The sequence below is a fragment of the Parasteatoda tepidariorum genome, chromosome 4 (assembly GCF_982258835.1).
Source record: "Parasteatoda tepidariorum strain Cologne lab strain chromosome 4, Ptep-v5.0, whole genome shotgun sequence".
In the NCBI taxonomy this organism is placed as follows: domain Eukaryota; kingdom Metazoa; phylum Arthropoda; class Arachnida; order Araneae; family Theridiidae; genus Parasteatoda; species Parasteatoda tepidariorum.
Window position 1 is genome coordinate 47,965,402 of NC_141758.1, and position 24,795 is coordinate 47,990,196.

At 28.3% G+C, this 24,795-nt stretch overlaps 2 protein-coding genes across 5 annotated transcripts; one reads left to right on the plus strand and one right to left on the minus strand.

Moving 5' to 3' along the window:
- Positions 1–1,266: 1,266 nt before the first annotated feature.
- On the minus strand, positions 1,267–4,924 carry LOC107448967 (uncharacterized). Its single transcript, XM_016064350.4, has one exon. The coding sequence runs from the start codon at positions 4,705–4,707 to the stop codon at positions 1,579–1,581; it is 3,129 nt and encodes a 1,042-aa protein (XP_015919836.1). The 5' UTR covers positions 4,708–4,924; the 3' UTR covers positions 1,267–1,578.
- Positions 4,627–24,688, plus strand: LOC107448977 ((Lyso)-N-acylphosphatidylethanolamine lipase). 4 transcript variants are annotated; one of them, XM_016064368.4, is made up of 7 exons: positions 4,627–4,760; positions 7,788–7,978; positions 13,772–14,050; positions 16,989–17,249; positions 20,452–20,566; positions 22,337–22,523; positions 22,878–24,688. In XM_016064368.4, exons 2-7 carry the CDS (start codon positions 7,810–7,812, stop codon positions 22,992–22,994), a joined length of 1,128 nt encoding a protein of 375 aa, XP_015919854.1. In that variant the 5' UTR covers positions 4,627–4,760; positions 7,788–7,809; the 3' UTR covers positions 22,995–24,688. The 4 variants fall into 4 exon arrangements, with proteins under 4 accessions (XP_015919854.1, XP_015919847.1, XP_015919867.1 ...); XM_016064361.4 differs by lacking the exon at positions 4,627–4,760 and adding an exon at positions 5,331–5,556; XM_016064381.5 differs by lacking the exon at positions 4,627–4,760 and adding an exon at positions 5,331–5,350.
- The last annotated feature ends 107 nt before the right edge of the window (positions 24,689–24,795 follow it).

Below are 24,795 nucleotides of genomic sequence, written 5' to 3' on the forward strand. Positions count from 1 at the left end.
ATGCACACATAGATATAAATCATAAATTTTGAAAATCATTGTAAGACTATTCAACTTAGCTCCGTGGCAGAATAGCAGCGACATTGTCGTTCCTGCAGAAAGATTCTTATTTCGAAAAGTAAAAAATTTTACTCTTCTCTTTTTACAGAAATTTACGCGTAATATTTGAATCGTGCATTTAGATAATAACTTTTTGAAACACTCAATTTACACCGATAGTATTGTAAATCGATGGACTGTTTAGATTTTCGGCAGTTAATAATATTGATTTTCACTTGGTTTTTAAACACCCTGATAAATTTCTAACAATATGGAAAATTCGAATCCTGCATTTGAGTATTTATTTAAGGCAATAATTCTATCGAATTTTTGGAAGTTATTGCTATTGATTTCTCCATAGTTTTTAAATCCAATATTTCTTATAAGATATTATTTATTATAACTTAATCTCGAAACAAAACAAGCATTTGAGGAATACGATTTACGTGATTTCGTCATAGATCTCTTTTTTTTTTTTGGGTAAATACTACTACGGATTTCATGCTATATAATTTTTTTTTTGATGATTATTTACAAAATGCAAATAATATGTGTGTTTTTCCCCCAACAAAATTTGAGAATATTACCCACAATATTAGAAAAATTATAAAAAATTATTACAATTAAGAAAGTTCAATTAAGAAAATATTTTTTTCCGTAAACACAGAGTATTTGTTGTTTCAAATAAGTAACATATATGTTGGTTAGTATTAAAAGTATCAAGCAGAAAGATATTAGTGCTAAAGAGTTAAGTCGCAGATAGCTCTAAAAATTTTGCCACAGGGCAACTTAGCATACATTCATTAAATTTTTTTATCTTTTAGAAGCATTCCACATTAAACAGTTTGCTGTCGATGCCAAGTTATTTTATTAACAATTTTTGAAGCTGACTAAATCATATTAAATAAACCACTGTACAACTTACAATTGAAATACAGAAAAGTACTTATGTTACTATTGATTTCATAACCTACTGGCTCCCAAAAATTTTGCATTATTATAGATCACTGAATTTATGCATCAAAATTGGAAGACACAAAAATTATATTTCAGTAATAGGAAAAAATAAGGACATTTTAAGAAAATTTAAATAAGTTAATTACTTACAACAAAATATTAAAAATCAAAATATGATTGAGTAAAATATCTGTTGATTTTCAGTTGCACATTTAATTTTTGACAGATTTTTAAGTGAAACAGCCACACATTTGCATGAATGATTGTCAGTTTTTCATAATACCTAATTGAAGTCAATTTATATTTATTACTTTCATATTATAACATTTCAACAAGGTTTTATAAGAGAATTTAACAGGCATAAGAATTCTAAATCAAAAAGCAGCATAAAATTAGTGCAAAAAATTTGAATTCAAACATTTATATAAAAAAGCTCATTTTAATAATCACAGCAATAACAAAACTTTACAGAAAGCTTAGAATTAAAAATTAACAAACAATTCTTTAAAAAGGTTCATTTTTAACACATTTAAGTAAAAACATTGAGAAAGTGAGCAAAAGTATCACTTAGTAATATAAAATTCATTCTAAACCATGCAGAGAAATAGGTTCAATAAAATTGTCCACACTATTTTGTTCTGAAAATATCACACTCGATGAATCAATAAGCACTGATTCATCACTTTCAACACTGTCAGATAATAATGAAACAGGAATTAATTCTGCTTCAAATGCAGAGCTACTTATTAACAGACTATCCTCATGATATAAACCGTTAGAACAATCATCAGGTAAAAAGCTACTTTTCAAAAACTGATCAGATGTTTGGTCTTGAAATATTAGAGAGGACCCAAGCATTACATCAGGCGATTTCACTTCGGTATTTAACTGATTAGAATAGCTTTTAGAATCCTGTGTATCATAATTATTTTGATTAAAAAGTACATAACTTGGAGATTGTTCTATATTTTTAGAATCTATTAAATATGAACAATATATATCAGTCCTGGCACAGCCGTTTTTATTTTTCTGGAACAATTTAATAAATCTAGAATTGCTTTCTCTTCTTTTAAGTTCTGTTGTGGTATTTTTGTTATTAGCAAGTTTTATTGTCACTTTGTTTCGATTTTGAGAACGACTTTTTGGTTGTTTTGGCACAGAATTACTTAAAATCTCGGATGAAATACTAGAACCGGCAGAACAGTCAGAAGGTAGTTGGCCATTCATATTAGATGCAGGATCATCTGTTATGCTTTCTTCAATCTCAAGTATTTTAGATGCATCAGAATTTTGACTTACTAATGACACAGGCATAGTAAGTTCTAGCTTTTCAGCAATATTTAATTCTTTACCATCACCCATTTTATCTGGATGAAATTTAAGAAGATGTTGTCTTAAAGTTGCTTTGTTATTATATTTTTTGACACATGGTGTAACAGGACACGGATAAACAACTTTCAGTACACTAGGACAATGTTTTTTAACATGCACATACAGACTAGATTTAGCAGTGAACCTAGCATTACAATTTTCATGAGGACAATGAAAAGGTTTATCGCCTGAATGAATAACAATATGTCCTTTCAAGTGTTCAGGACGCATAAAAGACTTACCACAACCCGGTTCGGTACACACAAATTTTCTTTCACCAGTATGTTTTCTCATGTGTCTCGTCAACTTACTCGCACTCATAAAGCTCCATTTACAGCCATCAGCAGGACAAATATACGGTCTATCTCCCGTATGATGTCGAATGTGTTGCTTTAAGCGACAAATCTTATCGTACACTTTCCCACAACCTTGAAAAGGACATTTAAAATCATCTTCATTGTATTGATGAGTACGCAAGTGAGAAGCAATGCAGTTAGCAGAGTAGTATTGTTTCCCGCAAAGTTCACATTTATAAGGGGCCTCAACATCTTTATGAATCCTCAAATGTAATTCTAATTTTCTGCGATTGGCAAAACTTAATTGACAATCTTTAGCAGGGCAAGTTAAGGAATTTGCCCACTTATGTTGCTTTGTGTGAGTTTTTAAATTATAAATAGTTGTGAATTTTCTGTTACATCCTTCAAAATCACAAATATATTCTTTTGAACCTAAATGAGTTTCTTCATGACGACGTAATCTATATGGCGTTGTGAATGCCCAGTCGCAGCCATCAAATGAACATTTAAAAGGCCTAGTATCAGTACTGTGACTAAACATATGCACTTTTAATTTACACTCTTTATCTAAAATTTGACCACATTCTGGTACAGGACAAACAAAACATTTTGTTTTTTTATGAGATTTCGAGTTTGCTAAAGTTGTTATTGGAATAGTTCTTATAACTTGCATGAATGAAGAAGGTTCAAACATCACTTCATCTTCAATAGACTGATTATTCTCTTCTAATAAAAGAGAAGTAGATATTTCGGTTTCATTTGCCGATATACCACTTAACTCCAGAGAATTCATCTCAGCACTTTGAAATGGTTCAGAATTTAAAGCATTTTGTAACTCCAAACCTAAAGCGTGTTCATTAATATCACCACTATCAGTATCAATATCATACACTTGCTGACCCTGTTCGAGCGTTAAAACTATCTGCATTTTGTTTGAGCTTTTATCACGAGTGATTAACACAGTACCAGAGGAAGGGCAACTTTCACTGATATTTGTAGGCTCTAAAATATCAGGTATCTGCATCTGTGGTACATTATCTTCTAATTCCTCTTGTACAGTGTCAGTTGATGGTATAGGAGAATCTGAAGTTTGTCCATCAAGAACTATTGCATTATTCTCATAACTTTGTTCTGTATTTTTTGATCTAAATATTTCAAGAGTCTGATTTTCAGAAGATAAATTAACTTCTGTATTTATAAATGCTGCTGTATCATCTTTTTGTGACGCATTCTCCAATGAATCACAAACTTGTTTCGAAGCAAGAATATCTAAACAACTTAACTCATAATTTTGCACATCTTTCGAAAACTGTTCAGCAAGATCTAGTGACGACGTTGGAGAATGAAGGGCTGAACACTTCTCTAAATCACCCAAAGAAATATCTCCCATATTGCTATCATTGTTACCACACATGTCGTCATCAACAGTTGTATTAGTCGAGCTGCCGTTCTGAAAATTTTCTGGTAGTAGGTCTTCCAAACCGAAGCTTTTCGCAATTTCAGAAATTGCTTCAGTGACATTTTTACTCTCTTCTTCTGAGTAGTTAGCATCTTCATGAGAATCAGATTGGTTTTCAGTTTTGAATTCAGTTATCAAATAATTGTCTAAGTGTTCATCAAAACACGGAACAAAACCTTCAATTGAGCCAAAAGAGCTGATTTTAATTGGAAAAGGTGATTCCGGAGAATCTGGAAATTTAATATTACAGTTGGATACTGATTCAACTTCCAATCCATTTTCCAACCGAATAACATCGGACGGCAATCCCACATCGCCGACGAAATCGCATAGAATTTCAGATTGGAAGCCATTTTGAATAGAATTTGTTATGCACTCGACGTTCTCAGATGTTGAATCACTTAAATCTAGATGAGAATTATTTGGATAATCGTGATCATTAATGGAACTAATAGAAGGATCTATAAGCGTCTCACCATTGACGTAGCCGTGCTCATTTTGAATTAAATTTCCTTTCTGTGACATTGGAGTCCCCGTTGTGTATTCGAGCGCGGGGTTCTCCATATTGTTTTCAAAATTTATCATGGAAATCCAGTTGATAAAGAATGAACAACAACAACTTAAAAATGTTCAAAATGGTAACAATCATTAGTAATAGAATTTAAGTTAATATACTTTTTTAAAAAAGAAACAATTTCTCCTAAAATATTATTCAAACAAATAATAATTAGTGTGATAAAATACCATTTAAACAAATAGTAATTAGCGTGCTATTTGAATTTACATCTAAATAATGCAACTCAAAATACTTTTTATGGAGTAATTATTAGAAAAAATTTTATTGTATTTTTCAGGTAGAATCAGGATTGTTTAAAATTTCAATTTAATTTATTGGTTTTTGCATGGTGGCACAATAGACGCGCTTGTGAGCTGCTATTATTCTTCGATGACGAAGTAAATTTGTAATTTTGTTGAAATATAACGAAAGTACTCGTCTTGTTTGGCATGATGATAATAAAACTTTTCTTTTCTCTACTAATTAAAACTTTTTAATGCTTATTTAAATAAATTGCAACGGGCAGTACTGGATCTTTTTGCATCAGTTGGTATCAGATTTTGCCTTTGTGCTTATAACTCGTATGGATGTAATTAAATAAAATCTGAAAATATTTAATTCATCGATCATTAATTATAATCGATATCATTTTGTTGCTATGATACAAGAAGCGTAAGTGATTGCGCAATTTTTAAAGAAAAAGTTGTTTATCTTTTGTCGTCTATCCTTATTGTAAATGTTCAATATGATTTATCAAAAAAAGATCACCAAACTTCAAATAAGATTAGCGTAGAAATGAATTGTTTTTATATTTTGAAATTTTTGTTTTCTCTGTAGTAATTAGTATTACTTTTCCCACTCTTCTTTATAAAATAATTGTAAGTGATTGGCTTTCTATATTTCCGGGATAATTATTATGAATTAAAATTGCGTTTTTCCGTGGTATTTTTTTTTTTCATTTCATTTCATTGTGGAGAGAGATGAAATTTGATTTTTCCTCAAATGACAGTAACTCACTTGAAATAAATTCGTTACTTAATATTTTTTGTCTATTATTTTTAGGTTACTAGTGCAAGAAATTAATTCAAACCAGAAGTAATCATTAATATTTTTAAATTTAAGAATTGAGTATTGTATTTTGCAATGGAATTTTCTGGAATAATATTATTTGCATTTAGAGAATTAATGGTGTATTTAGAATATTTATTTATTTGGTGTAGATTTGTTGCATGCTCAATCGTGTGTTCGATTACATATTTGTTTTTAAAAAAATTGTTTATTAAATTCGATTACAGGGCTTTACTTTATGGAATTACAACTCAATAAATAGTTATCTTGGTACATTTTATTTTAATTATGTGTACTATATTTTGTATAATTATTTTGGTTAAGCCAAAAGCAAACTTCTAAATTTGAAGCTACATAATCAAGTTTTTTTCTGTTTTATGACATCTCATGCTTGATGTCATGTCAGACCTTTGTGGAGTGTGTGACAGTCTTTGATTGTTTTTTGAAGTGGTATAAAAGTGAAGTCAAAATGGCAACAAATAGTTGAATATTGTTAAGAACCTTTAGCAGCATATGAAAATGCTAAGAATGTAAGCACTACGACATGATTAGTTTAAGGGAGTGTTAGAGACTTATAGATTTTAAAATGTTAGAGATTTATAGATTTTTATTGAAAACATGAAATGAAAGATAGGGATAATTTTTATTTCCCCATGTGCAACAAAGATCAATAAATAAATTTTTAAAGGTAATTTAGACAAATTCAATAAAATATACTTCCGAATCTCCATTACATTATTCGGATATTACAATTATTTTGCATTATTTAGATGGGCTTTTTCCTAATGTAAACCGTAATTTATTTCTTAGTATTAAAATATATCTAGCTACATTTATTCTTCTATTTAACTATGCATTTAGAATACTTCTTGATTTTTAGAATATTTAACAGAAAAACGGTTCAAAACGAGTAAAATGTTTGAGTAGTCATTTCTGAAACACTCAAATTTGTATATCTTTCTTGATATAAACTTAGAAAGTTCTGTAAAGAACAAAAAAAATGTATTAGAATGAAAGTCACTATTATGCAGAACTGTAATTTAATTAATAATATAATTTTGATTGCAAATTAGTGCCAGATTGAATTGTACATAAAGTTTAAACAAAACTTGCCTATTGGTCCGTTAAAAAACAAATTAATGTATTAGAATGAAAGTCACTATTATGCAGAACTGTAATTTAATTAATAATATAATTTTGATTGCAAATTAGTGCCAGATTGAATTGTACATAAAGTTTAAACAAAACTTGCCTATTGGTCCGTTAAAAAACAAATTAATTTACCTTTTTTTATTAAAAAATTATTTGAATATTAAGTGATGTACAACTACTTTTGAAGTATTATAAATCTCCAGGTTGCCAAAGAAAGATTTTAAATAAGCTATTACCATAGACATTACAAGTAAAAATATTTTGGGGGAAGGGGGAGTGAAAGATATTTACAATAAACCTATAAATTTCACAAATTAAAAAAAAAAAAGCCTTCCATCTGCTTAATGTACACAAAATTATTTTACATATTTTTTTAGTGAACCTTTGTAGCACTTTTTTATCTAGCTGAATTCAATGATGATTCATAAAAAGTACACCTTAGGTCAGACTCGGGTTTTATGGGCTGAAAATTTTCTGCTGACATCCCTTCTTCAAAACTCAAAAATTGTTATTTTTAGTATTTCGTAAGATTTTTGGAAAAGTTTTTATGAAATTGTAGTTTTCCATTTTCTTATATATCACACAGCCTCACAAACATGTTTAAGAGGATGCTATAGTGCTGAGATACTTTTCATTGCAAATTCTCTTTTCAGTTTCTTAAGTAATTTAAAATTAGTAATTGTGTACTCACTTGTTCCTGCAGTCGATTATGAACAAGTTAAAAATGTTTCTTAGAAACAAGTCTAAAAAATTTTTTTAATATGTAGAAATCTGAAGTAATTAAAATGTGTTAAAAGTTTGAAATATGCTTCTGGATAAATAACAAGTGTTGTTTATTAACTACTCTTAATTTAAATGTATGTTAAAAAAATTTTATGTATATTTTCAGATTAAAGTGAATTCCAATCACCATGTCAAGAACTTCAAAAATTGAACGTATTGCTTATATATTATCATGGATTGTGAACTTTATTCCTACTGCCTTTTTAACTCTTTGTCCAAAATTTATATCAAATAGAATTAGATGGTGTCCTACATCTGATCAAGAACTGGAATCCGCTGAATTGATGGTTTTTCTAAGTAAGATCTTGATAATTTTTGTTCCAAACATAACAATCCTTCCAATTTCAGTTTATAATTTTAAACTAATAAAAAAGAAAATTAATTATAAGTTATTATGTAACTGACTAGGACCCTTTATCTCCTTTTTAGACATGATTCTGTCATTGCATCATAAGCCTATCGTTATAATTTTTTAAATTTGACTAAAAGCAGTTTTCAGCAATGTCAAGAATAAAAATGTTTGTTTAAATAAATTTATAAATTACTGTAGTGAGAGTAGATACTGAGAATATCAACCTTCATCTCTGAAAATGTACGCTGACATAGAATCGAGTTAACATGTCTTATATACTAGTGAATTGGATTGTTTTTTTTTTTTGTAGCGGTAGATACACTACAGTAATCCCCCAATAGAATTATATTTGTGATAGAATTCGATGAATGGATACCACTAGTCGATTCATTGCTGTTTTGTGAGAAGCCGGAAGAGCTGTCTTAAGATCACCATATTTTTGGCTGCTAATCGTGAGATCTGTATTAAGTTCACAGTCGCTCCTGTGTTGCCATTAGCAGTTGAGTGAATACATTGTGAGTGATTGAGAGTGAGAAGCAACAGCGTGAGGAGGTCAATGTCACTGCCACAAGTAGCAAGTCAACTGTTCAATGTGTGGATAATCCATTGAAGTAGGCTTGTTCAAATCGTAGTGGGCGTTTCTGCCAAGGTAGGCGTGTTCACATCACGTCCGAAGGTCACAAATGTGGGGAATGAGTAGTTATCGGCCATGTCAACCTTCATCTATGAAAAGGTACCCCGAAATAGAATCAAGTTACCGTATTTTTCTGCGAAAGCGGCGCTTCGTCGCAAGCGCCGCACCTCGATAAAAATGAAATTTTAAAAAAAAAATTATAGTAAGCGCCGCAATGGTGCTAAGCCGCGCATATCAGCATCCATTTAGAAGAGATCTTTAAATTATCATTTAGAGTATCTGTATTATAAAAAATTAAATTTTTTTATGCATTTCATAAAGTAAAGTTTTAATTTCTAAATTATAATAAAAAATTTCTTTTTCAGCAAAAAAAAAGCAACAAAAAAAGTTTTCTCTTTCAGCAAAAAAAAAGAAAACAACAAAACTATATAAAATAAAGTTGTTCTTACTAGTTGGCACCGCGCCAAAAAACAGAAGAACAGCAAAAAAATATTTATATGTTCAGTAGCTGAATTACGGCTGAATTTTTATTTGAAGTTCCCTGCTAGCTTTTTTTTTTTTTTCTTGCGAGGTAAGCGTCTTTTGTTAAAACAAAATGTTATCTAAAAGAAAAAACGAGAACTATGATCTCGCTCCAAAGAAGAAACGATTATTTCTTCTTCATAGGATTCTGATTATTTCTTCTTGATTATATTATGTAGATTATTATTTTGATTAGCAAAATTTCTCTTAAGATGGGCCAGTTTTAAATTCACCCCATCATAATCTACGATCGAAACTTGACTAAATTTATTGGTTTTTCTGAAATTAACAGTGGAATTGAATTATAGTAATATTTGGGGGCCATGTTGGAATTTCCGAAAGAGATCCGAAGTTCGGCATTTCGTCAGTCCCGTGAGTGTCGGATTTAGGGTCCTATTCTTCATTTTCTGTTCGCTTAATTTACAATTGCCAAGGCGCTAAATAGATTTCTATCTTGCGATTTTTCCTTAAGCTGGGGGTGGATACAAGATGCATACCTTTTAAATTTTCTCCATATGCGATGTTTTTTTAAAATTATTATTTCGTTTATTTATTTTCTTACAGGCTGCTGCCGAAAGTTTGCTAAGAATTGGCGATGTTCTGCAGTAGATCGCGATACGGGCGAATATTTCGTCGACTTCGTTATTAATTTTTTTTAATAGTCTTTCTCTCAGAAAATTATTTCATCTTGAATAACTTTCCTTGACAAATTTTTTTGCTACAAAAAAATATTTCGTCGGAAGCGCCGCTGCATCGAAAGCGCCGCATGTAGGAAAAAAACAACTTTTTTTTCGATAGCGCCGCGGCTCTTCCGCCGAAAAATACGGTAACATGTCTTATATATACTAGTGAATTGGGATTGTATTTTTTTTTTGTAGTGGTTGATACTCTACAATTACATTTAGATATTTATATTTACAATCAAACTTGTTGATGTAGAGATTTTGAGGACTCAGACATTTTCCTCTTTAAATCAAGGTGATCATTAAACACAAGCCTACTTAAATTATCAAAAATAAAAAATACAATGTACAAAAAGGAATTAGAAAATGCACAAAACGGTTTACTTTTTATAATTATTTATTTACACTGGTTGGAATTAGGTTGGAGTTTCTGTTTGTATTGAAAAAGTGATTATTCTGTTTACAACACACACTGCACTTAATACATTACAACAAAGCACTTATTGATTCCAGAAGATTTTTATATTTCTCACTGAACTCAATATATTTGGATATTGATAACAGTGATTTAATTGTTTCTTACTTTCGCATTGTCAGATTTTATGTTTTATAAGCATTTAGTCAGAAACATGCACACATAGCATTGCAACTATTGGTATAAAATCTATTTAGTGATTTGAGTACTACCATATTCTCTATAAGTTCATGTGATAAGGTGATTTTTGGCTAGACATTAATTAACTTGATGTTTTTACTCTTTTTTGTTTATCTACATACATATTTGAACATACATCGAGTCTTTTTAAATGCTTTTGAAGGAGTAATCCATTTGGCTGTAAAGATGCTTTTCTCCCAAATTCCCCAAGGACATGATTTACATGTTGCCAGGCAATTATCACAAATATACAAAAGGTGTTCGTGGTTTGTATCACAGAAATAAAAAAAGATTCTTTGGATTCCTATAAGGTATCAAACGCTCAACATCTTGTAGTGAGTTGCAATTGACAGTTATGGTAAACACATCTGTGAATTTCTTGCCAATGCAATATTCGTTCCTTTAGTTTCCAAAAATAGTTCTGACTTCATTTTTAAACCTCAATATGTTTGCTAAAAATATGCATTCCCTTGTTAAGATGGATAAAAGTAAAAAAGCTTTTATCAATTCTTTAGCTGTTTTTTTTTATTTGCTAATTATTTCTATTAAGGAGTTTAGTAATATATAAATGGTTCATATTAAGGAAAATTGAATAAGGACTTACAGGTGACAACCTCACTAATAAGTGTGGTTGTACCTCACTTATTAACAACAATATCACAACAGTAACAATACATAACAAACAAACATTAACATAACAGTAACAAAAACAGTAACATGACAAACAGTAATGTTACTGTTGTTTCTAATTTCACTTGCCAATATCAGCAAGCTTTGCTTGGTTAAACCAAGCGAATTCAAGGCAGAAGTTGCATTTCTTGTTTTCAGTGGCACCATCCATTTCCCAGAATACGACTTTAGCATCACACATGATGCAGCCCATTTTGAAAGACATATCCTTTCGTTTATCCATTCATTCCTCCATAGATCGCAATTTTGTCCTGAACCAGAGCACAATCAATCTCTAATTCAGTATCGTCAGAGGTATTAACAAGGGCGCCGGCAGGGGGGTGCAAGGAGGTGCACTTGCACCCCCCTTTTTTTAAAAAAACAATTAAAGAGATACAGGAAAACAATTTTGCTATAAATTTTTTTTATTTAAAATATTTTTATTCAAAAACAAATAATTAAGTAATTATTGATACATAACAATTAAAAAATTGTTTAATCAAACAAGAACTGTAATCTTCTTGTTTCCTGTCCAAATCTGTTAATAACTTTTTCAATGAATTCTGAGTCATCTTTGATTCTTTTCTTATGCACACTGAGCTACTAATCTACAAACTACTTAATCTCTCGTGAGACATTGTAGACCGATTTTATGTTTTGATGAGTCGCATTGTACTAAAAGTGCTCTCAATAGTGCACATAGTAGTTAGGCCAATTTTGATTGCCTCCCCTACAGCTGGATAAAACGGTGTGGCTTCAATAACCAAATCAATGCATTCGAGGGATTCATAAGAATTTTCGTTATTCCTCCACATTTCGTGCCCCATTATAGCTTCAGTGATGAAATTCGGTGAGAGCAGATCTTTATACATAGTATATATATCAACACAATAAATACCAATGTTAAGCGTGCACAAACACGTTATTATACGAAACAACTGTTTGTAGTTATTTGTGTTTCAAAGTCAGTAGCTATGCCAGCGCCATCAATGCAGTTTCTCGTGGCAAAATTAGCAAGTACAAGAAATTCGCACTTTTTTTTAAATATCTTGTTAACAATGAAGAAATATATCTTGAAAAAATTAACAGATGAAAGTATATGTAATAACAAAACAAAATGTAATAACAGAATATTTTTATTTTATTTTTTTGTTAGAGGGTTGCACCCCCTTTTATATAATTCTGCCGGCGCCCTCGGGTTTTGATTTGTCATGGGAACTTGGAGGACTTTACTCTAGTAAGGAAGTAAACTTTCTGACTTGACAGATTTAATGAACACCAGTCACCATTTAAGGATAAAAAAAGAGGAATAAGGTGGAATTTCACAACTACTTTAGAAGACCTTGATTTTGCTGATGACATCGTACTTATTTTATCCAAATGTACAGACCTTCAGCTTAAAACAGACAAATTCAACAAATATTCAAATAGTGTAGGTTTATTCATAAACAGGAAGAAAACTAAAGTAATGAGAATAAATCAAAAGAAAAATGACAAAATTAAAATCGAAAATCACGAAATAGATGACATAGAGTGATTTAGCTATTTAGGTTCTATTGTAGATAAAAAAAGGTGGAAGTAGTGAAGATATTAGACAGAATAATCAAAGCAAGAACATGTTTTAAGGGATTACATAAATTTTGGAGAGAGTCAAATATTGAAATAAAGACAAAAATAGTTGTTTACAAAACTATTGCTAGAGCAGTACTATTATGTGGCGCAGAAACCTGGAAACAGACTAAGATCAAAATACAAAAATTAGAAACCTTTCAAAACAAATGTTTAAGATTTATTTTTAAAATTTTCTGGCCTTACAAAGTATCAAGTCAAAATCTATTAAAGAAAGCTAAAATAAGAACAATAGAAGATGAAATTAAAAAACGAAGATGGAGCTGGCTCGGACATATCCTTAGAATGCCCAAAAGAAAAAATTACATCTGTTGCGCTTACATGGGCCCCTGATGGTAAAAGAACAAGAGGAAGACCCAGACTTACCATCCAGCGCATGTTTTTGGGCGAATTAAAGGAATGTAGAATATCTGGCTGGGAGGAAGCAAGATCTATTGCTAGAGACAGGAGGCGTTGGAGGGATATACTAGAGGCCTTAAGTGCCCAAAGGCACGTAGAGGATAAGTAAGTAAGTCACCATTTACTTTATGAGGAGTCTTTAGCCATTCGGGGATCGAACCCACAACCTCTTGGACATGGGCTCAACACCCTAACAACCTAACTATCCCTGCATGTATTGTTTCTGAAGAGTATTATCTATTATTTATGTTTGTGTTTTAAAATAAATTCTAGTGAATAAAACTTTTTTTAATTGGTCAAATATTGCTGCAAAAGTAAAAAAAAAAAAAAAAAGCTTGTATCAACCATTCTGGCACATAGAAACTAGTAATTGAGTTTATGTTGTTGTTACTTTAGAAAGGTAATTACATTTTTCTATAAAATATATTACTACCAGTTTAATAGTGTTTTAATATTTAATTTTAAAAATATTGATGGAAATTTTTGTTTATGCATATTTTTAAAATCTTTTATTTTATTTTCTTATTATTCCTATTATTTCTTTTAGATTTAAAGCAATCTTATGAACTGGAATTTGTGAACATAGGAAAATGCTGTGGTAAAACGGACAATTTTATTAGAACAATATCACTAAATAAAACTTCTGATAATACTCCATTAGTATTACTTCATGGCTTTCCATGTGCGACTGGGTATTGGGTAAAAAATCTGGATAAACTTTCTATGCATAGACCTGTTTATGCCTTAGATTTGTTAGGTTTTGGCCGGAGCTCGAGACCTCAGTTTAGTAATGATGCTGAAGAAATTCAGACACAGTTTATTGCTTGTAAGTGCAATTTTCATTTATTATCGATTTTTTGGAATTTTTTAAACTTTTATGCAATTACAAGATTTCCATTGACCTTAAATAATTTAATAGTGTTAGTAAATTCACATTAAAGCTAATAGGGTTTCTTTTTTTAAGACCCCACTTAGGTGTCTTGTTTGCTAGAATATTTATACAGTTACATTCTATTTAAAAAATTTCATGTAGTGGTCGTCAGAAATGTATTAAGTGATCAAGGCTCTTCTTTTTGTTTTTCCCAATTATAATTAAAAGGATTGTAGGGATGTTCAAATTTTAAATTATTCATCTCTATTTTTATAAATTAATTAAATTTATGCATATACACTATATTTTTTTAAGGGTAAGTCAAATTATTGTATATGCTGTGGGCTAATTATAATCTAGCTCTTTACGAACAGTTGTTTTGATTTCACTGGTGCATTGTAATCTACATTTGCAAGGAGCCTTTTTTATTAGCCCACACTCATGGGCCAGAAGTAGCGCGCTACAAGTACCGAAACTACTGCAGTCACTACTTTTTGCTGCTGTTTGTAATATAGTGTGCTACTTTTTAAAAGAAGTAATGTGACACAAAAAAACAGTAGTTTGTAACGATTCCTGGCAACTACTTTTAACGTTAGTTGAGTAAAGAAACAAAGTTCAAACACAAAATTTTTTTCGAATCTGTTTTAAACAAATTCTTTGCGGGCCTGTCCGTGCATGCAATGAGTATGTCTCTATGGCCGAGCATTAAGAAGATCTACGCCTGATGCTCGGAAAAATCGGTCGGTTTGTTCCTAAGAAATTACATTTTGAATATCTGATTTTTCACAGGAACTATGAAGTGCATTTTTGTGTCAGATTTCGTAAATTGAAATATCGTCTGCATTAATTAATAAGCATATCTGAGGTCAGCCCCTCAAACCATTAAGATTTGAGTTCTGGAACGTGAAGATCCGATCATTAGATTAAAAGTTTTTCAGGGTGGTCCGTATTTTGCTCTGTAACTTATTTATTGAAGGATATGAAAAAGCAGTGATCATAATATTTAATAATTTTGTCCTATCATTTTTTAAATTAAATGTTCACTGTCAAGAAAAGCATAGAGTTTGAAGGTTAAAAGAACAAATCCGTAAAAAGTGCTTTAGAATAAAAAAACTATTTTATGTAACCATAAAATCAAACTTCTTAATAGTTCCTCATATTTAACCAAGCCAATGTTTTCTTTAAAATCATGTTGAATATTTGTGAAAGTTCTCCAGTTAAGTTTGTCTTCTAAATGTTGTGTAGTAAGGACTACATTTTGGAAGAAGTTAGTAGTCGCTACATTTAAAAAATAGTAGTTTAGTTGGTTAGTAACATTTAGAAAATAGTATTTTTAGTTACGAAGTTTTGTTTAATTTTAGTTAAAAATAGCAGTTTAGTTTTTAAAAGCTATATTTGCAAAGAAAATGTAATTTTTCGAGTACATTTAGAAAACTAAACAATATATATCTAAATTGATTTCTTTATCAATTTAATTAATTATTTACCTTAGCTTTGAAAATTCATGTTGAGACCATGAACCTTGCATTAATTTATTACCCTAAATAGTGCTTCTAATGTTATTGCTGTATTTTTGATTTTATCACCCTTCCCCATTTGGGCAACTCTTATTACATAAATCTAACAAACTGCAAAGCGTAAGAAGAAAAAAAGAAGCATGTGAATACTACATGTTTTAACTCAATTATTTTAGAGAAGAGAATAAAAAAATTAAAAATAAGAAATGAAGATTATAATTTGAAAGATAATACCTAAAATATATTTCTGTAAAAATGTTTTTAAGTCTGAGATCAGATTAGAATCAATATGTCTTCAATAAGTTAATTTTCTAAACAAATTAATAAGTATTTATTGAATAAATAAGGAATTTTTTTAAAAATTTATTTTATAAATTTTATTTTTATGAAAATTTAGTTTTGATCTAATATTTAAAGAATAAATTTTAATTATATTTTGAAAATTGTTTTGCATAATACATTGTTTTCTAATTTTCTTGTCAAAATATTTAAAATACTTTAGATGCTATATGTAATGCTGTTTGCGTGAGACAGAACAATTAATTTTAAGACTTTAATTACCATTTATACTTATCTTAAAGGTGGTAGAAATAAAGAACTAAACAGTTGTTTTAAAATACTACATGGAACTATGTTTAAATCATTCTGAAAATTATTTTAAGTGAGGATTAAAATTTATATTAAACCCTCTGAGCATTTACTTAAACTATGAGAAATTGATTAATGTATATGCCAATTTTGCTTGTTTTCCCAGTTTTACCCTCTATAAAAAGTTTCACTTTAAAAATAAATCTAAACTTTTAGATGTTTTATTTCATTTTTTGAAATTTATGCATTCAAAAATATCTTGTATACAAAGCTGCTAATTCTACTCGATTTTCCAGTATACTGGATTTTGCCTGTTTCTTTTGCTGGTCTACTGGCTTAATAAAAATTCTCCTGGTTTTTGTACATTATAGAAAATTCCCTAAAATTGAGTTAGTTTCCTAAAAAAATCCCTTTTGAAAAAGAATTTTTGCACAGATTATTGCTTGTTTGAATGTTTAAATAAGTATTACTAATACATAATGAATCGATCATAAAAATCAGTTTAAAACTTTTTTTATTTTAAAATGTTTAGTTTATTTTTATTCAGAACTACCTTTTTAAATTAATTAAAAAGTCTTTTAACTATTCAAATATATTTAAAGTTAATCATAACTGGAAACTATAGCAGTTTTTCCATTTTGAAGACTAAAAATCCCTAAAATTCCCTATGTGTAAAATATTTAGTACATTATGCAACAATTATCTAATAATTTATATTTCGTAAAATCTAGATGTTTTCCTACCCATGTTGGCAGCTATGTGTTTAACAACTTTATAATTGTTTACAGCTTTAGAAATGTGGAGGAAGGCAGTTGGACTAAATAAATTCATCCTTCTTGGTCATGACGTGGGTGGCTATATAGCTGCATCATATGCTAAAGAGTTTCCAGAGAGAATAGCCCTTTTGATTCTTGCTAATCCATGGGGTATAGAAGAAAAACGTATTCAGTCTCACCACCACTATGAAATGGACTTGTGGGTCAAATTCTTAGACACCTTTTTTCAAGGATTCAACTTTTTGGCTCTTATTAGACTAGCCGGTCCATTTGGTATGTTTTAACTCATTTTTAGTATGCATAATGTGTAGTTACATTAGTTTTTGAAATTAATGAATATTTGAAATACTGTTGAGAATACTGTCTAGTATTATATTAAACTCAAACTCTCTGAGCGGCACGACAGCTCATTGAGGGCCAAGGCCTACTGTGCCCATCTCAGTTTTCTTGACCTTGGGCTCTGGGGTGCAGGAGCAGATGTTCTGGTCATGTGGTCAGCCGAACGCGGAACCCCCAGTGTTTAGTTCTCAAGCACGCTTGGTACTCATTTATCGACCCACTGAAGGGATGGAAGGTTGAGTCAACCTTGCCCGTCCCGAGCATCGAACCAGGAACCTGTGGCACGACAGCGCGAAGCGCTACCGCTCAGCTACCGGGCCTCAGTATTATATTAATGATTGAATATAAATGTCAATTTAGCAATATTGATTTAAATTTTATTGTTATTTGAAATGAATTTGTTAAACAATTAAAATTATAGGTGTAAAAATCTTTTAGTAGTTGAATATGATTTTTGACCCAGATGAATGTTTGAATGGCTTTTGGGAAATATATTTTTTCTGCTCATACTGTCTAGTATTATATTAATGATTGAATATAAATATCATTTTAACAATATTGATTTAAATTTTAAATCTTATTGTTATTTGAAATGAATTTATTAAACAATTAAAATTAAAGGTGTAAAAATCTTCAATTTTTGACCGAGATGAATATTTGAATGGCTTTTGGGAAATATATTTTTTCTGCTCATTCTGTCTAGTATTATATTAATGATTGAATATAAATGTCATTTTAGCAATATTGATTAAAATTTTAAATCTTATTGTTATTTGAAATGAATTTATTAAACAATTAAAATTAAAGTTGTAAAAATCTTCGATTTTTGACCGAGATGAATATTTGAATGGCTTTTGGGAAATATATTTTTTCTGCTCATTCTGTCTAGTATTATATTAATGATTGAATATAAATGTCATTTTAGCAATATTGATTAAAATTTTAAATCTTATTGTTATTTGAAATGAATTTGTTAATCAATTAGAATTATAGGTGTAAAAATCTTTTAGTAGTTGAATATGATTTTCGACAGAGATGAATATTTGAATGACTGTTGGTAAATAAATTTTTTCTGCTCAGCTCAAATTGTCTAGTATTATATTAATAACTGATTTTATATGCCAATTGAGTAGTATTGATTAAAATTTAAAATTTTATTGTTATTTGTAGTGAATTTGTCAAGCAATCAAAATTATAGGCGTAAAAAACTTTATGTGACCGAGATTCGATAATCGTAGAAATGAATAAAAAATAACATTACTATTTTTAGAGATTTTACATTTTTTGTAATTTTTATTAGAGAAATGAAAGCGTAACATTAAATTTAATTAAAAAATGTTGAAATTAAAATCCGCATGGTATGTAAATTTTCATTTTAAAATACATGTGAAATTTTAATTAATTGATGAGTTTAAAAACTGACAATCTCCAATAGGTTTTTTATGAAAAGATCCTGTTTTCTGATTTCTGGATTGATATAAGATAATATATAGTTTAATGAAAGACTTTAATGAAAAACATTTTAATATTTTAGAAGTATTTCATCACAAAATAAATAAACTCTTTTTCTTTCTTTTTTTTTTTTTTGTGATATCATTGATTTTATTTTTTAATCTGGTGCTGAAACATGAGATACTTTTGATTTGAAGAAGAATTCTAATGAGTAATCTGATCCATTACAGCATGTATAATAATTACCATGTTTATTCATACAGCTGAAATTTTTATTTCTAATTATAACTTATCACTTGTTTCCAAAACTTAAGTGATGTTTGCTATATATATTTGTAAGGCCATTAATTACTTTTACCTCATTGCTGCATTCAAGAACCCTAATTTTTTTAAATATAGACAGGGTATCATGGAAGGCTCAAAACTGGCTTGTGTGATATCGAAAGACCGAGCTGTAGTAAATAAATGTACACATTACATGGCATATTATTAAAAGAAGAAGAAAGAAACAATGTAGTGTAGATAGTTCTCAATTTAATTTTCAATCATTGATTCTTTCATATTATTTCATCACAGGACAAGATCTTCCACTCTTGTGTTCTGAAAAGTGTAATTATCCTATGTAGTTGTAAACACAATTAGATTTTACCACTTGGTTTATATATATTTTAGAAAATTTCTTATAATTAGGAAAATTTCTGAAAAAAATCCTTATCATTAAATGGACCTGATTATACTTTTTTTTTATATTCTTAAATGCACAATTTTGATTGGTAATAGGTATTCCATACATTTTAGACAAATGTTGTGAAATATGATAATCTCAGGATCAATGGTTATTAATTAATTCGTGAATCCCTATTTCAAGATCTTTATTATTTGGGGGAGTTACATAAGTTATAACAAAATGCTTTTTAACACAAAAATATATTTAATAACAAAGACGAAGAATAGTGTTAACGTTACAGTCAGTGAGGTACATAAACTTAGGTGCGCCCACCTGCAAGAATCTTAAATGCGCCCTATCTTAAACATAACACAATTTTTTTTAAAAATTTTAATATGAGACAAGAACACTATGAAGGAATCTGGAATTTATAATAATTTATTTTCATTTATATTAATTCATTGACTTGCAAAAAAAAGTGGAATTTCCTAAAAGTACTAAATTTTAACTGAGTAATATTTACTGAGTAAGAACATTAAAATGAAATTTATCTTAATAATACAACAAAATAACTCACTATCTCACAATAATTATATTCAAAGTTTAGTGAAGGGTCACTTTTATTTATAAAATGAATTTAAAAATGTCTTATAAAATATAAAAATATTTTTATTGAAATTCATACAGTAGGGTGCACAACCATTTTAAATGAAGAGCTATGTGCCCAATTATTTAGATATGTTGATGGCTATTATGATAATTTTAATGTAAATCTAAGTGTTTTAGACACTTATGTTTACATAAAAACTAACAACTAACTTTAACTAACATCTCAATATGACAGTTTTCTTCTTCCCATATAACTCATAAATTATAATTTAAACATAATCTAATTAAAATCATGCATACATAATTATACATTATGTAATTCAAATTATACATATATAATTTATTTCAAAGCACGTTACTTCTTATTCTTAATTTTTATATTAATTGAATTGTTATGAATTTTTTTAGGACCATATCTTGTAAAACTTTGTCGACAAGATTTGAAGAAAAAATTTGCCATGTCTCACATGGACCCTAAGTTTGTTATTGACTATTTATATCATTGCAATGTTCAGAATCCTAGGTAATTATCTGTTTTTTTATATGATATTTTCTTATCAATGCCATATTAGAAATATTTTAACGATATATGATACTCATGATAATTTTACTAACAATAAAAACATAGGTTATTTGTTATTTAAAAATTATTTCAGATTTTATTCTTTTGTTGTTTTATAATTGAACCCTTAACTTGGCTTTTATGAGAAAAATAGTTAATAGTTATGCACTAGACTTTGGACTACAGGAATCACATTAATGATTAAATGAATTGCGTGTACAGTTTTTAAATTATGAAATGGTTCTTGAATGTAGGTGTTTTGGACACTGCCACTATACAAGATGTCAATAATTGTGGAATAATGACACTATAAAAAAACATTGATAACTTTTAAATTGTTGGTCAGATTCAATTAAAACTTGGTAGTAGAATACTTGACCTACATACATTTTTTTAACAGTGCATTTTGTTGTACAATTTGAGAAAAAAAGCTCCAAATACCGTTTTGAGTAGAGCAAAATGTAGTAAGACTAGGTAGGTAAGATTCAAAGGCCTGTTGCAGCTAAACTGTTTATCTGAAAACTGTCAAATTTAATCCAGATATTTATTGTTTAGTTATGTAAAATATATAATTCCTAAAATGTCGTAGATACTTTTTTTTTATGAATGCTTTTTTTTTTTGTGAAAAAAGTCAAATCACCTGGGTTACTCTGCTGGTGTTGTAAGACTGGGTATACTGTCTACTGGATTAACGCTATGGGAAATTTGCAAATACCAGAAAAATAATAGACATTTTTATTTTATAAGACCTACGAATTTTATGCATGTATTTGCTTGTGATGTAGATATCTGCTTCCTCCACTGCACTGTGACTTTTGTGGGTCCAGCATAGACACACAGGATGACATGACTCTTTGTATTATATTAAACTGGACTAAAAATAATTTTTATAACTGTAATTACCAATAAATATGGATAGTTTATGAGAACATTAAAGAGTTAACAACAGTAAAACAAACTTATCTACACAGATGCCTTGAATTAATCAATAACAACACGATAATAGCCAGACTGTGGCTATTTGTTGGGACCACACCATAGCCATTGGAAGCTAGCATATCAAACATGTCATAAACACAGTTGGAATAGTTATACTTACTTTTAAAATTTGCGTAAAATTTTTGAGGTCAGTAGTTCTGAATTGAATTTTTTTGTACATAGCATAAATATTTTCTGAGTATTTCCAATTATTAGCCTAATAGACAATTCTCATGAAACCAGGACTTTATATTTCTTTTTCCAAAAGTGTTTATTGTAACAAAGTTTTCTCATATTTGTTTAGTTTCTGATAAAAAATTATAACTATAACTTAGGGCACTGATATATTTAAATGCACTACAATTTAAGTAAACTAAAATTATTAATAGATATTAAATAGTTCTTCAATTATTTCCAATTAGGAATATTTTTATGAAGTTTTAGTGAAGGAAAATATCTTAAATGATATTGGCATGGAAATAAAAATTTATTTATTGTTATAAAAGCTTAATTTATAGTTATAAAAGCTTAATTTATAGTTATAAAAGCTAAATTTATTGTTCATGTTTATTTGGTATTATGTTAAACTTAAAGAAATTTTGCTCTTTTGATTATTTTACTTTCTTTTATCATAAAGTAAATATAATTGTAAATTAATATTTAGGATTTTTATATAAACTTTATCAGACTTATAAAATTTTAAAAACTTTATTTAATTACCATAATTTATGAGTATTATTTTTTTTTCTGAAGTGGGGAGGCTGCTTATAAGGCAATGACAGATGGTTCAGGCTATGCTCAGCATCCAATAATGAATGACATTATCCATTTAAAACGTAACCTACCCATCACTTTTGTATATGGGTCTAGATCATGGATCGACAGGCAACCTGGTTTGCAAATTAAATTTTCAAGGCTGAATGCTTTTGTTGGAATTCAGGTATGTGTATCAAATTCTTTTTTCAATATTTACAAGTATTACTGAAATAATACCTTTTTTCATGAAATTTTTAAAAATGTTTTTATAAAGATTAAATGATGAATGATCGTTGAAATTTTTTTTATATAGATTTTGAAGTATCATTATATTTATGAAAATAAACCCTGAAATTATCTGTAAATAACCGTTTTGGACAATTAATTCATACTTACTTGTAACGAAAGAACATGTTTAAAATTCTAAGTGTGAAAACTTTTTATTGGGTAAATAACTAGTTGAAGAAAAAAACAATTGTGTGAATATTTTTGCTTAAGTGAGGAAAGTCATCTAATTCCTGTGATAAATTTTTTTCAGATTGTTGAAGGAGCTGGAATCCTAATTCATGCTGATAAACCTGATAACTTTAATAACTTAATTAACAAAATTTGTCAAAATTTTGATCAGGGACTTTTACTTCCTCGGGATCTATGATTATTTGCCAAACTTTTAAATAATGCAGTTTTAAGGTTACTGCATATTTATGTAAATAATATTTATTGTAAAAATGCAACTTTTTTTAAACATTTATTTGAGATATATTTTTCTCAATGGTTAACTAATCAATCTATACTCATTAAAATCAAAAAATTTTCCTTAAATGACATTTTTTACAGAACTGTTATTATATTTTTTATTAATATTTTATGATTAGTGTTTTTTTTATGTGTATGTATATATTTGGGATTTTACTTTGATTATTTAGAACACTTTTAAATTATGCTCATAATAACAATAAAGAAATTTTTTACTAATATTCAATTGATTTTAATCTTTACTTTTTTTTTTTATTTATTTAAAGATTTAATCTTTATTTTTGTAAATATTTATCTTGGTTATTGTATACTAAATAAATGTTGATGATACTTTTATTTATATTTTCAAAAATTAAAAAGTCAAAATATTAAAACATAAAATTTTAAAATTATTTTTCATGTATCAGTTTCAATTATTTATCAATATAATTTATTCAATACAAAGTGAACTTTTCATATTAGTTTACATATAAACCTGTTTTTGTGATCAAACAAATACCTTAGCTCAATTCTGTAACTATGCATACTTTTTTTAAATAATTTGTCAGTTAATTTAAACTTTTGATTAGGGTTGATTCTATGATTTAAAGATAATTTTCGTTAACACCAGTTATAGTTATCTATATAGTTGTCATTTTATTCACTTTTAATTAACTATATCTCTGCTAATACATGTATATATAATTTTTTTTAATTGAAATTGTTGATTTTTAATCAGTTTTTTAAAATTATTTTAGCGAATCACAATAGGAGGTTTTTAAACATTATTCTAAGATATTCATTGTTACAAAATAAAATTCAATATTATTGTTTAAAGTTTGTAAAATGTTAATTCAATGAAAAAAGGTGGTTGAATCATGTTAAGTTTGTCTGTATGTTAACTCATGTGCTGTAGTTGAAAAATAATATGTGCAAATATTTTCTTTCCTTCTTTTATACAAAATATAATAAAGTTGACTTAAATATGTAGTCAACTTTAGCTTATTTGTTTTGATTGAAACTTTTTTTTTTTTTTCTGCTTGCATGAGTAAAAGTTTCTCAATTGAAACACCAATACATTGAAAAATGCCTGATTTTGAAATTGTGTAAACGTAAAGTTCTCTATGAAACTTTTTTTTGAAATAATATGCCTAAAAAAATGTCAAAAAAAAATTTTATAATGGAAAAAAAAAATGCAATCTTAAAATTCATTAAAGCAACTGGCAAAGTAAAAATGTAATATGCTTATTAGTTTATATATTTTTATAAGGTTTAACAAATGCTACTTTTTGTGATTCAGATGTTTTTTTGAAGAAACTTATAAGATTTTGTATAACCTCATCTACGTTTATGTACATATATACATTTAAAAACCTTTAGTAAATTGGTGTTTCAGTTTTCAGTTAAAAAATTCGCATCCTTTTTTTTTTTTAAATTTTAGATATAGTTTGATTTTTGTTTTAAATAATGTTTTGATTTAAAAGTGCAAAATGTCTACTCTTGTGATATTGAAATATAATTTTAAATATTATGTGTAATATTTGAAACCTTCAATTAATGTATATATTTGCCAAATCTTTTAAGTAAAAATAAATTTTACATGTATTTTTATAATAATTTTTATCCATTTTTCTATTAAAATACATTTATTTTTCTTATAAATAACTTAAAAAAAAATTTTTTTAAAATTTTTTTATCTTTTTGTAGTTTTTGTCTTGGAT